Source organism: Melozone crissalis, unplaced genomic scaffold (genome assembly GCF_028551555.1).
Source record: "Melozone crissalis strain CALT ecotype California unplaced genomic scaffold, PUWL_Pcris_2 ptg000002l_1, whole genome shotgun sequence".
Classification (NCBI taxonomy): domain Eukaryota; kingdom Metazoa; phylum Chordata; class Aves; order Passeriformes; family Passerellidae; genus Melozone; species Melozone crissalis.
In genome coordinates this window covers 22,622,501-22,641,849 of record NW_026535780.1, presented here as the reverse complement: position 1 = coordinate 22,641,849, position 19,349 = coordinate 22,622,501, and the positions used below count along the sequence as shown (strand labels likewise).

Sequence of the window (19,349 nt, the reverse complement as noted above, 5' to 3'; positions counted from 1 at the left end):
GGAGATGGAAATGGTGCTGGTATCCCACTCATTTACTTTTGTGAACACATTCTTCATTAAGCCCCAGGCCATTTTCCACAGATACAGCATAATTATTCAGGAGGAAATATTAACTATGGTTGGATGGTCTTCCAAAGTAACTGGGACCCTGCTTGCTTTTAGATGACTTCATCTGTAACTAAGTGTCTGCTTCTGCAGCCAGTTTCAGTTTGGCTTATATTTTCAAGAGAAGAAAAATTTGGAATTGATGTAATTCTACATTTTTTCCTAAATGGGACCTAAGATGGTCACTAAGTGCCCTCACTTGCTGCTTTGAATATTTATCATGTTGATATCCAGATCACTCAAAGATTCAAAACTTGATTGAGGCTTGCTTAATGCAGCTCCTAGAAGAACATTAGAGATACCATGTCCGTTCATACTGCCAGGCCATACTTTTGGGCTAAGAACTCCAGTATTTTTCTAAAATTCCTCCCATTATTGTTTATAATGAATAAGCCTTCAGCAATTCTAACTCCACAGCAGCTACAACACCTGTGCTGTGCAGTCCAGATGGGTGTAGCACTGATCTACTCCTTTGTGCACACTGATTAAGGAGATCCAGCTCTTTAGGATTATTTTCCATTGCTTTGAGAAATCCAAAGATTGCTTTTGAGCTCGAAAGATGATAACACATAGGAGTATTAAAAAAAATCTGGAATATCTGAAATTCCAGGGCCCTTCAATTTCTTCTTGTCTTCTTCATGTTATGAGCTATACCAAGAGCAGCTGGAAGAGCAGGACTTTTGAGTTTGACATCTGTCTGGAAACAAGCAGTGTCCCAATTACTTTGGAAGATAATCCAAATACAATTAATGCTTCCCTTTCAATAACAAACTTGTCAGTGCCAGAGTTTTTAAGAATCCATCCAGGCTATTCCTATCCAGATGGATTAAGTTATATCTTGCAGAGGCGAACAAGTCATCAGGCAAACCTATTGCTGAAGGAGTCAAAATATGCTCTATAACATCTCTGGTGATTACAGCTGTAGAATAACTCATGTTTTGTTTCTTAACTGTTCCAAGAAGTTGAGGAGAGGGAATGAGAGAAACTGTTTTGGGCAGAGCTGAAACAAAACTTTTGGCAATTGTTTTTGTGAGCAGTAATGCAAAAAAGTGGATTTTTATAGCCTTGAAATTAAATGTTTCAATTTCTTGTATTATTCCTAGTACTTTTGACTAAACTAATCAGAAAAATAGACATAACTTATATGGGTAACATTAGCTCTGTTTTGCTAAACTCAAAATAACAATTTCGTTGACCTGACTGGGCATTTTCCAGCTAAAAATTGTGGCCATCTCTGCAAATGCCATCATGCACAGACACGTCTGCACTTCAGCTGAGGACACCTTCAGTGCAACACAATGGCCTACTATTAATACTGAGGAGTTGTGCCTATTTAGGCATCACTCTGCAGCTTAGAGGCTGCTCATCTTCAAGTCACAACTTGTTCCTCCTAAGGTTCCTTCTCCTAACCACATCTGAAGACTTTGTAGAAGCTCTTGTCAGGAAGCTGAAGGGAAGCTCTGGCTCCCATCAGCACCAGTGCTGCATGCGACACCCAGACCACAAATTCAGCTGCAGAAAGGAAATCACCAAGTATGAGATCTCCCAATCCACTAAAAAAACAACAAATATTAATTACAAAACACTCTATGTAATTACTAAAACTGTATATGAAGCTTTTTGGAATATTTTATTGTGTAGCTGCCTTAGCTGCCTTAAAGTAAAAAAATTAAAAATTTTTTATTCTCTATTTCTTTCAACTGCTCTTCCTCACAGCACATTTCTTTAAATTTTTACAAGAATTTCAGTATCAGTATCTGCATTCTGAAGGAATGTTTTGCCAGGTCTGTTTTGTACAGCATCACTCAACTTTTGCTGTCTTGCCATCACTGACTTGGCTCCACCTGGGACACAGGCATTTATCCCATATATTTTCACTGTGTTCTCAAGAGGCTGCATCAGCAAAAGAGATGCTGCACTCAAGGCTTACAGCTCCTAGAGCTGCATTGCTGCACCATTTGAGTAGGACTCCCATATTTTCATCCAGAACTTCAGAAAAAAAAGATGGATTAGGTCCAGTACATCCAAAGGAGGATGTTATGCGCGCACGCGTGTGGGAACATTGGACTCTGCATGTGCCATGCAGGGCTGCTCTGTGCATTCAGGGGCCCCACTTGCCCATAAATCCTACACATTCCCAGCTGCAGCAGCTGTGGGGACTAGAATTAGGCTCCCTGTCCCTTGCCTTCCCTTCTGCCAACCAGGCAGACCCTCTGCACCCTTCATCACCCACTCGCAGCGAGCTGCCCTTCCCCCACAGCAGCAGCCTTCTCCTTACCCCTCGGAAAACCAGATGCAAAGACAACACTCCAATCCAATAAAAAAAAGATCTGGGCTGGTGCTAAAGTTAGGATTAGGATAGGGTGAGTGTATCCAGTGCCTTAGGAAAGTAATTTTTCTTCTTCTTCCCTCCAGGACACTAGCTCTGGACTGAGCAGGACAGTCTGGACTCTGACAGTCTGATGTGTGCCCCCACCAACCACTCAGCACTCAGGGACAAAAAAAGCTGAGCTTTGCTCATTTGCTTCACAATTTAAGTAATCCCTCATGTAGCTTTGTGGTGAGAGAAGGCAACTTCAGTCAACAGTTCTCTGTGAGACTGAGGTTAGTGGAAAGACAATAAATATAAATAGAGAATTCAGCACTAAAGAAAGCTTTTACAAAAATACTCAAGTGCTGTCACGACACAGATGAAGTCCTTGCTGAAATCAACAGCAAAACTCTTCACTGACTTCAGCAAAGTTAGGATTTTACTGAAGGTGCTCCTACTTTTTGTCACATCTTATACTTCAGGGCTTTTATATGTTCTTTTTTTATATTTGAAATAGAAATTTCTGGTATAGCAGAAAACTATAAACTACCTGGCACACTTTTATAAAAACTGGGACGTGCATGTTCGTTTTTGAAATGCTCTCTCATATGACTCTACTTGAGAATTTAATACAATAAACATTGTTTCCCAAAAGTGTAAAAATATAACATTCTTCTGCCATTAAAAGAAGATAATTAATCCAAAAGACCTCAGTATTGAATAGCTTAGACATCTTTCAACATGAAGATGAAGCCTTTATCCTCTTACTGGCAAACACTTGGTGCATCCAATCTCAGAGAGGGACTAATCCAATTTAAAGCTAGCATTTGCCGAAGAAGGATGATCTAAGGAAGTAAATACAGCCAAATAAGACCACTGTGCTAGATGAGACAAGATAAAAGCACACTGAAAGGAGCACCAGCACCACTGAACTGCTAATAGAATTCCCAGAAGAATAAAAGGAACTGCTTTTGCTGGGACTTTGTAGGCACAGGGTGCAATGCTGACTTGCCAGTGAACACCTCATGCATATGTAGCCATGAGAACCTTTTCAGAAAAGAGGTGATGCTTACCAAGAACTCAGACTTCCTCTACTTTTTCCCTCAGAAAATTTCTGTCATAGATACGGTATATCGCAATCAATAAGAGAATAGAAGGGAGGAGACACATTCACCCAAAGGGAATCACAGCCAACTAGGAGGGGCAGATCTCCTGGTTTGGCACTTCAGCCTCTGGCCTCCCAGCCCAGAGGTGAGTATTCCCACTGCCAAAAGCACCAGCATCAGTGTAACTTTGTCTTTGAATGGAAAAGGTACTCAAGTCTTTACCTCCAAGTCAGAAGGCACTCTCTGTTGTTTTAGCTGCACCTTCAGCAGATCTTTTTGCTGATCATCTTCCACACAATCGATTTCAGTCACGGGGAAGGCCTGCTGCTGTGTGTCTTCACTGATGCTCACGACAAAGAGCACCTCTGAGGTGAGCAGCAAGCAGCCTTCATGCTGCTGGCCCGATCCGCTCACAATCATGACATCTAAGGCCATATGAACCTCTGGCCTTCCCAGAGATTGCAGCATTTTCCTGCATTATCAGGTTAAAAAAGGACAAATAAAAGACAAAAAAAGAACTAGTTAGAGCCTTGGATCCTCCAGGGCTTATTCTGATCACTGTTTTTACTTAAGCCTGTAGCTATCACATACGGATGTAAAATAAGCCAGGGAGTGTACTCCAAAACTCCATTACTGAAAGACGTAAGACTTCAGATTTAAAGAATGAATGTGAAATTGTTACTTATCAAAACCCCTCAATCACTCACCACAGAATTGGCCTAATATCTGTGCTAGGTTAGCCTATTTCCCATCCTATTTCCTTGATAATAGAAAAATTACCCTGAGAAGTGGCTTAGAAATTCAGTGCAGAAAATAAAGCTATCTTCACTAACAGCTGTTTCTGGAGATGTGCAGTGTTTTTCTTGGGCTCAGTGCAATGATAAAATAAGTAAGAACTCACTGAATACCATTAAATAAAGATCAGCTCTGTAGTTTCAAAGCTGGATGCAGATCAGCAGCCCATCATTTGCAGATTGGGTTTCTATGCACTACCTTTGTCTTTAGTGTTCCTAAACAAACTGCCATAACTCAGCCTTTCCAAGGGAAGCCTTTCCTGTTAACTTGACCAGAGGCCAGGAGCTATTAATAAACAATGTGGATGTAAAAATGAGCAATTGTCTAAATAATGTTACCAGACATATTTGACGTGGCTGTTTGGAGCCTGCTCAACATGTTGATCGTTTGGATGAGAGCGCTGCTTGGGAAGCTGAGAAAGTCCAGCTCCATGCAAAATACCTGCGGGTGAGAGAATTCAGGTTTTTTAGTGGTTCTTTTCTACAATGCAGTTACGTGTTGCAGTGATGTCATCTGTTTAAAGCAGTTCATAAAATAGTGCAGATCCAAAATGATGTCACATCTCTGGAAGCTGTAGTCAAGATAATTCATTAAATATTCCAATGCAAGAGTTGTGCACTTAACCCCCATTATCTTGCTTTAGCAAGAAACAAAAAAACCCCACTGTGTGTTCCATGAATCAGCTCTACACTTGCAATCAAGAGAAACAAAACACTCCTGAGAGCCATCACTTCAGAGCAGGATCAGACACATCACTTAGGATTTATGTAGAAAAAATCAAGACCACGGTTAACTTTCTTGCTTAATATTCAAATACTTTCATATACGTGTCACAATTGGTACAAATTAGAAGGCAAGTTTGCCTAGATACTGCATTTAAATGTTCAGTTACTTAATCCAGCTGTTAAACACAGATCCATGTACATTTATGAGATCTCCTGGGGCATCTGGCTTATTGTGAATTCTTCTTAGTGCCAGCACAGAATGGAGACTACAAGCAGCAGTTAAGCAGGTTTCTAAAGAGACTCTCCAGAGCTGAAGATGGTACAGTATGTATGATTTTAGATGGCCTGTAAACATTCAATGATGAGGTATGGTCACCAGAAAGAATGTGTGGGATGCAAAAAAAATTCATAAATTAACTAGTTTTAAAAACTTTTACATGACAGGCGTGGAGTAGGTTATGCAGCAAGCACTAGTGTTACATGGTTTGGTGCAAAGTTACTTTTTTACAAATGTACTTCTTTACAAATAAATTAAGAGATTTTCTTTTGTCTAAGCATTCCAAAGGCATAAGGGTGTCAATAATTTAGATTCCCTCTTACACAATGGATAATAATTTAAACAAAACATCAGCAATGAAAAAAACCCTTTAATTTTTAGCACACATGTTGATGGTAATACTTAAAAGCAGCATCCCAATTGTAACAGTTGGCTTACCAAGGTTCTCAGCATTATGTGAGTGAAAATGTTATTTACAGATGGAGACAGAGAGAACATGTGTTTATTTCTGTGTGGTCCTCCACCCCTTGGTCTCCCCCAAGAGGCACAGTCCCACTTCCAATCCAGTTGTGGGTAAGAGTTACTTGAACTCTTGTGTATTTTCCTCTCAGGCACTGTCAACTATTATTGATATAGTTTTATGTTTTTTCCTGGCTAACTCTTTTTGTCATGGTCATGGAAAACATGATGTCTTATATACCATAGTACCATATCTGCAATGAATAGTGTCCCTCTACTCCTATGAGTTTCTTGATAATTGCAGCAGCAGAATTAAAACTAGAAATAATAATGTCCTGGGCAGCAAAGCCAGCACAGAGACAGCCAACAACAGAAAAAACCTTCTGATTTTGCTGATATGGGTTTTACACCTATGGGGTGTACAATTCAGGAGAACAGTTATTATTTATGATCATACAAACAAGATAAAGTTGATTTGAAAGAATTCTAATAATTGTTTCATCATTTCCATCTTTTACTAGATGGAATGAGCTGTGGGTGTTGTGGGAAGCATCCTAACCTTAAGCTCTATGAGAACTACTTGTATTTTAGTTAACACAACAAGCATAAATGTTTCTAGTGATTAAAGGCATAAATATTCAAGGTTTGTCTGGTATAATTAGTGAGGCGGAATTATTGACACATTGTCCTTCTATCAGTATCCTGCTTCTTTTCCCTGACTCCCTCCAACTACCATTTCTTCTTAAATATTCAAGCTGAAAGTGATTTATTGCTACTGGAGACAATTAAATTAGTGTATTTTGATATTTTTATCTTTTACACTTTTTGTTTGTCCAGAATTGTTCCCATCAATTTGAAAGGATTTAGCACCAGTGCCATTAAGTGCTCAGTCCCGCTGGAAACACCACCTCTGGTTGCTCTAAGGTTACTGATGTATCTGAAAACAGGACTGTCTTCTTGTGAAGCTCCAGTTTAAAGGGGATGCTTCTTCTACATGACTCACTTCTTTCTCCCTCTCCCTAACTCACTCTTGGTGTAGAGATAGCCCAACTCTTTCCCTGCCATAACAAAGCAATCTCAAAATAATGCTCTAATTGGACATAGTGTTGCTCTAATCCTTTTATGTCAAAAACTATTTTTCAAGCACATATGTTTCTGTAACTAATTCTACTGTATTCCAAGAATTACTTCATGCTTTCTGCATTCTCTGTTTCTGTGGCTGTGCATCGCTGATCAGTAACACAAGAGAGAAGCACAACACGATGGCGTTTCAGAAAAGCAGCAGAGCATTTGTAACTACTTAGCCGTGGCATTTCTAAACCTTTCTCTAAGTCACACAATACTGAGCTGGATAAATAAGACAGAGCAGGTTGTATCTGAATAGCATTTTAAAATTTAAATGGAGGTGTTGGAAATACGAAACTCACCGTAACCTGTCTGGGAGACGAGCTCAGCTGCCCCTCCAATGGGCTTTGTGAAGACGCCCATGATTCCCTTCCCCACACCCGAGATGACCCCTCTGGCTTTATGCCCAGCAGAAGCTTGGGCCTCAGATACCCGCTGAAAATTCCGCATCGGCTGATCCACAATCCCAGCAATTGCACCTGAAAAAACAAGAGTTTCCAGTAAGTGGTGAAGATAAATATTCTGGAACAAGAGGAAATCTTACTACTGGACCTGAATATTGGTTGGATTCAAGACTGTACCCCATTCTTATACAGCTATTTAGCATTTGACCAATTAGGTAAACACTATCTTAGCTTCAGTTAAGATCTAACCTTTTTTTTTTTTTAACATTTAGATCACCTAACCTTACAGTATGTTTTCCTCTTTTGACTACTTATGCTAAATGCTTCTACTGAATTAATTTAGTTTGGCTCATTCTGTGTCATAATTCTGAAAATGCTGGGTGAGGAATAAAATCCTCCAGTTTTAGACAGCTAGAGCTGCTATGGAAATGAGATTTTCACGTAAGTGCAAGATTGACTTCATGAGAATAAAAACTGTTTGTATTCAATACATCATTTTTATATCCTCTTCCACTGCCAGAAATGTTCATAAGCTAATGCAACTTTTGATATATGACTAAGATTAGCAGAATTAGACTTTGAGACTTTTTGTTACTTTTTTTGTGAAAACCATCATATTTTACTTTAATGTGCATGGGTCAAACTTTTACAAGTGACATAGTGACCTTCCCAGCTTTTAGTATCAACAGAGAACTTCAACTTAAATCTTCCTAAATGTAAACAGGTATCTGAGGTGGTACATTTCTTTGATCTTGAGTTTATGCTAGCCACTTAACCACAGACATGTCTCTAGTTGTTGTAATTTTGATAGATAAGCTATTTGGAGATAGCTATGGGTACAAGGATTGGACAAAGCCACAGCAGTCTTCCCGACCCGAGGTGCTTTGCTCAGTGAAAAGCAAGTCTGAGGCTTCTTGGTCAGGTCTCAGTTTGCACCTGCAGCTGCAAATACCAAGATAAAACAATTATTTGAGGAGTAGGATTGAGTGTCACTCTGGTTACTAGGCATTTTCACCTCAACCTAGACATCTTTAAAAGTCCTGCTTTGTAAGTGGAAGGAAATCCAGGCATAATTCCACAGATTTGGACAATCGCAACCGAGGTATTTGGCCCCATGTGTTTACCAGCGTGACGTGCACTAGGCAGTGAGCTGCTAACTGGTCTTCAGATGGTTTTAGTTACTGTCACTGGATAAATAAAGAAATTGCTGACTTTAAACAACAAGAACTAATATAGTATTTGTGCACAGTCACTGTCCAAAGAAAAGAAGAGGATGAGAAGTAGCACACATTTCCCCAGATCCTTGTCCTTGGGATACTATCGATCAGGAATTCAGGAAACTTGCATCCCCCATAAATGCCTTCCTCTCCTCTTAGAGAGAATTCTCCCAGAATCTGTAGCACTAGCCTTTTGACAAATGTATAGTATTTCCACAGAAAATGCTGGTCTGTCTTTGAAGTGATGCCTGGTTTTAATTGAGGTCACTCACTGAAACTGAGTGTGCAGCTGAACATTCACCTTTTGTACCACAAAGGCCACAAAGCTTTTTCCTTAATGCCATGCTATTGAAATGATACAATTTTCAATTCATTACTACTTACCAGCTGTTCCTGCTGCTTGACTAAAATAAAATATCAACACCACATTAGACAATTGGGATTGTTTGTCCAGTCCTTTGTGCAATTGGGATGCATTTGAAGGCATAAAACAATACTTGGTGTAGTCCTAAGTTACAATATTATACTATCCTGTGACCTCCTTCACCCTATCTATTGAGGTCATCCACAACAACTGCACTTTCAGAACAGAAGTTATTGCCTTATAAAATGTAATCCACCTAAGTCCTAGCACTAGTAAATTATTTACTGCAATATACTTGAGCAAAGTTATAAGGTAATAATAAGAGCCTACTGCAAAGGACCGGTGGCATGCTCCAGGCACTCCTCAGCTAGAATTAGGCTCCAAGGACAAGGAAACAGAATGGAAACTACTGTGACTGTGTTATATAAGAATATTTATGTAATGCCCCAAATAATCTATAGCTTAATTAGCCACTTTTTAGTAATTTCACACTTTCTGTTATTCTGGCATTTTATGCATGCTCTGAACTTCTCTGTGAAGACATTGCCCTTTTGTATCTCAAATCCTTTTGCAAGTCTTGTTGTTCTACCTGCAAAAAAAAATATACCAAATGATCTTCTTTTTCTCTGTAATTCCTTATCTTGAAGTGCAACTCACTGCTATAACTCATTTATGTACCATGGCCATGCCCACAGTCACAAAATAAACTAAACCTTACTCCATTCACTGAGGAGTGGCTGGTCCTACCACCCTTGTGTGGGGAATCCAGATCTGTGCAGCTCCTTTCCTGTGTGCAGCATGTGTGAGCAAAGGAAACAGACACAGACCAAAGCCTGAGCAACCTCAAAACCCAGCAGCAGCGAGAGAGTGGTGGCACACACGTGAGGCTCAGGGCACTCCTCACCCAGAAACTGTGCAAAGCACATCTTCCTGTGCCCCTGTGGCTTCTTGTGTTCTAACAGAGTTCTTGGCAGGAGCACCATGAGGGATGGACTTACCACAGAAAGTCTCTCCCCGCCAGATTTCAGTGGGGTATCAGGAAAGCACAGCATGGAACCACATGTAGTGGTTCCTCCCTTCCCACTGTTGTTCTCTCTCAAATGGTGTCCTACTGCTGTCCCTGTCCTTTCCCTGTAATGTCCCTTGACCAGTATTTTTTTAATTAAATGAAACCATTCTCCATTTTTCTTTTTTTTTTTCCTTGCCCTAAGCATTTGATTTTATATGCATGTCCACATATGTACACACAGATTATGCATGTATAAAGAAAACCTCAATAAAATTAAACACCAAAGCAACAAAACAAAAACATATTCTTCCATTACTGGACCAAAGAGGTTCCAGCAACAACATAACATCTGCTAAACATCAGATGGGGTGCACTCTGGTTAATACATGTTGCTCAGTAACAATAAAAAAAGTTACTTTGATAGCTACAAAATTCAGATAGTTCAGAGTATATCACTGGATTACTTCAAGAAGAATTTGATTACGGGCAGCAACTGGTTCGTGTGCAGACTGACAAAGTTTGGTGAACGTAGCACAGCTTACGGACCTTGCCAAACATCAGATTGCTTGTGACAAATGCTTTCAGAGCAAGACATAATTGGAAAAAATCCCCCACTAAGAGAAACTGGCCATGCTTTGCCATGAGGCTGGAAGCTGCCCAAGCTGAAGCCATTTTGCTTCCTTCTCTCTGTTGTCTTTCAGGACTGCCTCAAGTGTTTCACACCAAAACCAGGGCTTCAAATTTCATCACAGCAAACATCACATAAAAATACAGCTCAAGGAAAAAAGCACCTGTTGCCATGCACTGATGTAGTTGCACAGTTAGTGTGTGGAATAGCACACAATTTCAGGATTAGCACTGGCTTGTGCTATCTTGTGTTGTAGATAGGCAAATACAGAGTGGCCCTGACTCAGTGAGAGTGTACAGCAAGAGCAGCTACCACCACCTGTAATAACAAAAATCTGAGTTTCTGAAACCCAGGCTTTGCCTTCTCTACCAGGATAGTTACACTGTCAGGCAATATGAGTTAATTCACTTCCCCAAAAGCACAAAGGAATAACTGAAATGCTGAGCACTTCTGCCATTGTAAAAATAGCTTTTCGAATAGTTGTCATCTTTTTGGTTATTTAGACATGCTCAACTTCCTAAAGGCAGCCACTTCAGTGTAATATTTTTCACTAGGGCTAGCAGTTGAAAATACAGCCGATAGTTTCAACAGTCTCTTTTACATGCTTAAAAGTTAATATTTTAAGTTTGACCCTGTCACACAAAATGCAAAAGATAGTTCCTCAGTGAGGGGTCAATCATCTAAACATTTTACCAAAAGTTTCACTGCATTTTTGCCTAAACATATAAAAGGAAAAAACACACCTATCACAAGCTGTTGCTTCTTTTCACACACAAGTGTTATTAAAATGACCCAGAAATCTCCCCCAAATTAGAAAAGAAGACAACAGCTGGCCAAAGATAACAATCAAATCAAACAACACCCTGACAGTGCTTGAGTCATTTAAAATGAGACAGGACAAAGCACTTAAGAATGTACCACAGGGAACAACTTGCACGGAGGAGGAGACGAGAGTACATGATTTTGGCCCCAGTTCAGCAAAGCTCTTAAGCACATGCTTAAGTGCTCTGCTGAATCAGGGCCACCGTGAGCCAGATTTTCACAAAAATCAGAAAGGCACCTCTACTTTCTGGGTAGAGACCACTACACACCGATGAACTGAAGACTAACATGACTTCACCTAGGCACAAAATCTACATTTGCCATTGTTTTAGCTGCCTGCATGGGTCAGACGGCTTACGAACATGAGCGTGCTGTGACCACCGTAGCAATCTCCTTCACACTCTTCAACTTTACAATTAGAAAGTCACAGAAATTACAGCTTCAAATAGTCGTGCTCTCTGCATTTCTGTGCTCATCAAACTTTTCATCCTTGCAAAGGAAAAATGCAGCTTCACTTTGTTGTGTATGAATAACCGTAAGTGTTTTTAGAGTAAGCATGTTCACGTTTATTCTGTATGCGCTGGGGAAAAAAAGCAGCACAGTGGTACCATCCCTTCAACTATGACTGTTTTTTGTTTTTTTGGTTTTTTTTTTGGGAAGCCACAATATTCTTTACACTAAAGACAGGACAGCAGCAGCCTTCTGACGTGTTTGTAGAAATTGAAACACAGGTCTATTCATAATTTAGGTCTTGACACAATTTATATGAATGCTGCTGCCTATACAGAGGAAACATGCTTTTTAAAAATAAAGTTTAATTAAAAAAACTGACACAAAGTAAGTGGAATATTTCTGATTTCTCCCTTATTGAAGTTCCATACTTGTCACATCCAGCTTTACAGTAACTGTAGCTATTTATCTGGGTACTTCACTGACTCCACTGCTAAGAAAAGAGGTAGTTAGCAGGGAGCGATCGCTAAACAATAACAGCGGGAATAATAACAAGACCCTAGCTTGTGGAGGAGCACTGTTTAAATGCTAATATGAAGCTCTAGGTTTCTAACATGAAGTCTGATTTCTTAGGAAATCAGGGACACTGGAATTCTAGCTCTATTTTTTGTTTTGCTTTTAACTCGAGTGTACTGCTGCAAACCACGGAATCCTTGTGTGCGGGGAGGTGCAGGAATGGCGTATTTGTGCATGTATGTGAGGAGTTCCCAGCTTTCCTGAACAGCAAAACACTTTGCCTTGATACAACCAAAGCTACAAAGTTTTGCTCTTTACTTCAGGCTGTACAGCTGATGTTTTTAGCTCTGAAGGACTCTGGTGTGTCAGTGAAGGAGATATAGACACCACGTTACCTTGATGTTTAATTAATAACTGAGCCAAGATCACCAAGCCATTTCACCAACACATACACACCAGGCTGACACAGTGCTTCTAAAAGTATAATCCTTCATCCAGCAACTCAATCTGTCTGCCCTTAGCCCAATAAAACAAGAGGGAAAAATAAAACTTCCTCCAAACTGCCTCTGATTTGCAACACCAGTAACAGCTTACTATTGGGACAGTGGCTACTAATATATGGAATTTCTCCTTTACGCACATTTCTCCCAGGACACTTGCTTGCCGGTTTACAGGCATTATCAAATGGCAGTGCTTCACATAATCTAATGTTATTGCTTAAAATAATTCCCAGCAACTTAACCCGAAGCTGTAACATTTTTACCACTTCCTCTTTGGGGCTTTCAGGGTTGTGGTTGCAAATTTAGGAGTTGTGTACACTACTGAAGATTAGGAAACAGGACAAATCCTTTCAAGCTTCAGCTCTTCTAACCTTTTGCACTGGACTGCTTTTGGTCACTTTGATCTCTAAGAGATTCATACTGTTTAATACATACTGAGGAACTCTGCCAAACAATACAGTTCTGCATTCCTTTGCTGTGTGACAAGTCAAAGTAACCTAGAAAATCCAGCCCCTTACTGCAAAACTTCTTGCAGAGAATTTTTCCACTGTGGGTTAGTTTTCAAAATTTTAGGTGCTATTTTGAAATGGAGAGAGTAATCTTCACTTCTAACCAAACTACTCGGCTGCTTGATGAATAAAATTACACTGAATCAGGACGATCTGGGTCTCTTTGTAAAAGTAGAATTCCTCATCAAAGCTTACTTAACATCTGCACTAAGTTGAAGTGGTTTTCAAACAAAACCAAGAATCTCTGATATCTACAGTGCTGCAAAAACAAGCAGGTTCAGAAGGCAATCCTATAATTCATTGGAAAGTAAACATCAGCATGATGACGTCTTCGTGTTGAATTAGTTACAAGTCACGCTGCCCGATGCAGAATTATTCTTTTTTTCCCACTTAAATCTACATCATGTACTAGTGAAAATATTATTTCACAAAGTGCAAACCCATTCTATATCTGCAATTATTTTATCAGCAAAAATCATACACAAAAGTTAGAAAATCTTGATAAACAGTATCTAATATACATACTGTGAGGCTTTTTCACAAGAAGACACTAAACCCCCAGTATTTGAAATTATAAATCACAGTTAGAAAAGGCTAGTGAGCAGATCACAAAACAGTATTATCACTTAACTTGATATTTAATAGTACATTACCTAGAAGGCTAATGCCTAAACGAGAGAGCCCCTGTCTCAGTCCTTCTCCCAGGCTCTCTGGAAGCTGCCTTCTCCATTCTTCTTGTCTGTTGTAATGCTCCTCATCCAGTGACAGCCTATCCATATTCCGAGCAAGACTTGTTGCCAGATTGGTAATTGACGTCAGTGTACCTAAATGCATGGAGATATACATTTGGGTCTGGATCAAAATGCTTTAATTTAAACCACGGAGACATTGTATGCCTCACTGCAATGCTGAGCTTATGAGCAGAGCAGCAAGTCAAGTGAACAGTCACCCATGTGTAACATGCTTTACTATTTGTTAAGCATCACCACGCCGCTGCTATGGCCCGTGTCACGCCTTTTACATTAGCCTGCTCCAGGTTTGCCTGGTCGGTGGGAACAGAAACTCATCTGAACATCCTTCTCCAGTTCCCTGACTTGTGGAAGGCCAATCTAAATGGAGAGGGGTGTGATGGAAAGGTAAACAAATATTTACAGAAGGAGCCGTGAGGCCGCGTCCTGCGTCCTGCGGGAGGCAGGAGCGGGGGCTCGGAGCCGGGGCAGGCGCTGCATCTGTGCAGCAGCTGGAGCCACGCGATGGCACTGTTTGTACAGGCTTTGCAAGGGAAAAGCTCCTCCTGCTCCCATGGCAGGCCAGCCTCACTGTCAAATCCTATCCATGGACTCACATAGTTATGACAACTGTATCTACTTCTTTTTTTTTTTGTTGTTTTTTTTAAATAATAAATATGATGAGGCAACCGAGTGTAGAATTTCTGAGGGCAAGCAGAAGTGCAGAACACCTTTATACTTCTGCAGTTACCACATGAAATACTTGCTGAGTGAATATCTATTTCCCACTGGGAGGTTTAAAATCCTGAAGTTTCTGAAACATTCTCATGCACTGCAGTAAAGTGGTGATCTGTTTAGTACATGAGACATTGCATGTGAGCTTGTTACATACACTCTTAGCTTAGCTAAACAGGAGCTGTTTGGTTTTTGAGCCGCCCTGGTACCAGGAATTTCAACTAGCACAGAGCAGAACAAGACAAGGCAGGGCCAGGAGACTGAAGGATGGACAGATTTTGTTGCTTAAAAGTTTAACAATGCATGACAACAAAGCAGTAGTTGGAGTAATAAAGTGAAAGCTCTACCTTTGGAAATGTGTTTTACAAATGATGTTGTTCCTCTGGAAACTCCACTGACAAATGCTCCTGGGCCTCTGGTCAGTCCTTCATAGGGGAGCCTAAAGAAATCAGCTATGCCATTCCCTATGCTTCTCACCAGACTAGCTGGGCTTCCAAGAATTTCCAACGATCCAACAACCCAGCCTGTGTGGAGAAACAAGACACATGTTGCAGCTGCAAAAACTGCAGAAGCAGCAGTTGTGAAAAGGTTATTCCTTAATTATCTTTTTCACACTAGAATTCAATGCATTATGAACTTCCTTTGAGCAAAACACAGGAAATAACTCATCCACTATGAATTCAGAAATGGCAATGTTTCATACTTCGTAAATCAAAGAAATCCTTTTGGCAAACTCACAAATAGCTTTAGAATTACTTCCTTCCAGGAGCTTCCCGTATTTCTGCTAAAAGTGTGTGAGGGAGGCGGATGCAAGAGCCTCACAGCTACAGAGGAATGGACTGCAAGCTCAGATGCTTGGGTTGGTTTTAGACACTATAAGGCAGCGTTGTGATTTCACATCCTTATGTGATAGAATTGTGACAGGGAGTTTACACTGATACAATGTACTGCTCTACAGGAGTGTGCAGGTCAATTGCTTGATGGAGTGTTAGGAAAAGGGATGCAGATTTTTGACAAGTGCTTAAGAAGTTATTTTAAATCCACCCCAACCCTTCTAAGCTGATCATTTTCTTTCAGAGTGCAGTGAAAGCCAGACAAATGTCTTCTGCTCAGTACAGTTGTGTAAACAGCAATGACATCTACATGCTGATTAGGTTACTCATAGGGGAGTATTCCTTATGCATATCCCAGGAGAAGTATCTGCAGATCTGGTTTCCTATATAAACGCAGGGTTGCCAGCAGCTTGCTGGATGGCTGAGCACGCAGCAATCTGTTGCTGGAAAGCTATTTGCAGGTCTTGTCTTTCTCAGGCTGGTAGGCAGCAGATTTATTAGGGAAACAGTGCTGCATAACTCTTTTTTTGGCAGCCCAGAGAGAGCAATTCAGAAATGGCAATAAATGTGAAACAGGAACTGTTTGGTCTTTGAGCCCTGGTACCACGAATGTCAGCTGGCACTGTCAGAGCGTACAAGGTGTGACAGGGCCAGGAGACTGAAGCATGGACAGACTGGCCTCCTGCTCTCCCATGAGGGCCCTTGATCTGTGCTCTGCCCTCCTCATTCCCATCTCATCATTGAAAACTCCTGCTATCCAGATGCTTTTCTTGTTTTCTTTTAACCCCTCCCAGTCATTCCTGTGGAAGGCTGAATCATGAAACCAAACAGAAGAGAAAATGTTACTCATATGAAATGAATTAATCTCACACTATCATTCTAAGCTCCTGGAAAATCTATTATTCTTGTTGAATCTGTCCCACATTTCAGCTCTGGCAGGTTGAGAACTCCAGTACTTGTCATATGAAAAGCAGGAACCAGAGTGGACATAAGAGAGAGGGTGGGATGGACTACAAAAACAAAACCCAAGTGCTACTGGCAATGCAGTGAACAAGAGCAGCAACACACATTGTGGCCCTGCTGTCCTGGAAAGGAGCATCCCCTGTCAGTCCCTTCCTGCCAGGACCAGGGGAAGCCAGAACTTCAGGTTGGGTCTGCAATTCCCTCACTGCAGCCTTTTTAATAAATTATCTTTGCCACTGTGTGAAGTGCTGAAAGGCTGGAGGGGTGGGGGAGGTGTGTATAGATGGGAGAGATGTTCTTTCTGCTTTTTCTGACCAATATTATTGCAATAATTCCTTACAGACTTTTTTTCCCCCCAGATATTCTTGACATTCCTTGTCCTACATGGTGGTGAGATGGCAAGTGGCTACAGGACACTGCAGCTTAGTGCCTTGGTGCCCTGCAACATCCCCAGCAGGCACCACCAGCCTGGGACATGGGGGACTCCAACTCCACTCTCCTGCTGAGCCAGCCAGCATTTCAGCAATGTAAAACAGAAAAAACCAGGAATGAAAACAGTTAAACACAAAACTGAGGGGTTGCCTGGTACGCCAGGGATATTTTGTTTTAATCTGTCCCTGCCTCTCAGGTTTGAGAAGCTCTGGGTGGATCATGCTCACCCTGGGAATGGGAATAATGTACAACCTGTAGCATGGGTGACCCTCCTTGGCCAATGCTCAGAGCAAACCCAATGGCTCCTCGCTGCCAGCTTGGACCACCCAACCCAGGGAAGAAGGCCTGGGATTAAGTCAGGAATAGGAGAATGAGGAACCAGGAACAACCCCTCAATTCACAATCTCTGTGTGGCATTTTACTTTGCAGAATACAGTATCATGTCAGGTTACCATTTCCCACTTATGTAGAGTAATTGCATCCACTAACATGAAATGAATATCACTGTATTAGCAGAGAGCCACTGAATCTTCTTTATAGAATTATAGGGTTAGATGTTGTAGCAGTGATATTTTTGAACATAATTTTATTCACTTTCATATAGGGGACAACTTAATTAGAAAATAATAGGAGATTTCCATTGCAGGTTTGGCTGATTTGAGATAAGCAATGCTAATCAGCATATTTGAACAGAGCTCTCCAGTCCCACCCATGGCTTTAATGGATTCTGACCACTCCTTTGCAACACACAGGGCAACCTGATGCACCCCCTTCTGCAAGCTTTGGGGCAAATCCTACTCCCTCCCACAGGTCAGCAGTGGTCCTGCACACAGCTAAGGGCCAAGGAGTGCATATCCCTGAGTACAAGGTATGGCTGTAAGGGCAGGCTGGCTGTGCAGATGCCACCAATGAATTATGCATGAGCAGAAGGGGGTTGAACAACCCCTATTCCAGATTAATGTAGTTAAAATGCAGGAGCACAAGGTCCTCTTCCATAAAAGACCAACTGTGCTAATGGTGAGAAAAAACTCAGGGTTTACAGATCATATAAAGCTTTTTGCTTGATTTTTTCCTTCCTTTTTTTGCTTTGTTGACACAGTCAGCTCTTTCGACAAGTGTCACAAAGTCTTCAATATAAACCATTTTCATTGCTAAACCAAACATTAATCAGCACAATTCACCATTTTAATCATGGTGACACCTTTCAAACAATACATTATAGTTTTAGTACTTTCAGTGGGAGTTAGGTATATATGCATATGTATTTTCCTGAAGAGAAGTTCCACCAAAGCAAACTTCAGTTCTTAATACTTAAATCTGCTTGATTTCAGACACATCACTGATCCCAGAGCAAGTGATAGGGGAGATGCATTTACACTGTGGACCATATTTGGCCACAGTTTCACTCTTAATTACCAAGCAACTAGATCTGCCCTTCTGTACTATGAGATTTAACTACACAACAAATCCAAACAAGTAGCAGAAAGAAAAGCCTGCAAATTTTGCAAGCATAATATTGCAAGAAAATAATGAACTGGTACACTGTTCTGGTGCACAACTGTGCACACTGTTGTCACAATCAGCAGTGCAAGTCAGGCATGCACACAGTGAAACACAATGTCAGCATCTATAAATAGATGAAAGGCACGTGTACAGTTTTGGAAAGGGTGCACAGAAGTCAGGTTGCAGCTATGCTTCCAGTCCAAATGGAAGCATTAGGATCTCAGAAAATCTGACTATTAGTATTGCAGGAAAATAAATCCCACATTTCAGTGTGGAATATGTTACTTCTGTGTGATCATGGAGGAGTTTTCTGTCTCAGGCACAAATTCTGTGCTGCACCAAGACTCATCAGAGACCGGATTTCATTACTTCTACATTAGTATTTATGGAAAACAAAGTGTACCTGATAACTTAAAAAGACTAACTGCTTGCTATTGATCCCATATAGGAAAAAGTTACTAACAGCAAAATTCATAGTTCTTGGATCAAAGGATAACAAACATCTGTGTGCCAGTTTAGATTGAAGGCTGTATGAAGAAAGACAGATTCTTAATCATAAACTGTAGCCAAAAGGACTTTTAACAACAAAACAACATTCAGGCCTATAATTTACTTCTGAAGGCAGAGCAACGTGCTGAATAATTTGATTAAACAGTGTTTTGGGGAGTTAATGTAAGGAATGTGGGTTGATTCTGACTAGTGCTATAATATAAAATGACAAAACCTAAGCCAGCTAGAACACATTTTAATGCTGTTTTAAAGGTTTCAGGTGGCTCAAGCCTTCAGGTGGCTGGCTAATGTTTAGCACAATGCTGCAAATCTTCACTGGTGTC

At 40.7% G+C, this 19,349-nt stretch overlaps 1 protein-coding gene across 3 annotated transcripts in view; it reads right to left on the bottom strand.

The window, feature by feature from the left end:
• Window positions 1-19,349, bottom strand: part of VPS13B (vacuolar protein sorting 13 homolog B) — a 433,545-nt gene that overhangs the window by 6,598 nt on the left and 407,598 nt on the right. For all 3 annotated transcript variants that reach the window (XM_054270120.1, XM_054270137.1, XM_054270129.1), the window contains exons 57-61: window positions 15,133-15,309; window positions 13,976-14,146; window positions 7,206-7,382; window positions 4,656-4,758; window positions 3,745-3,994 (exon numbers count right to left, since the gene is read on the bottom strand). In XM_054270120.1, coding sequence (XP_054126095.1) covers window positions 3,745-3,994; window positions 4,656-4,758; window positions 7,206-7,382; window positions 13,976-14,146; window positions 15,133-15,309 — 878 coding nt within the window. The remainder of the gene's footprint in view (window positions 1-3,744; window positions 3,995-4,655; window positions 4,759-7,205; window positions 7,383-13,975; window positions 14,147-15,132; window positions 15,310-19,349) is intronic.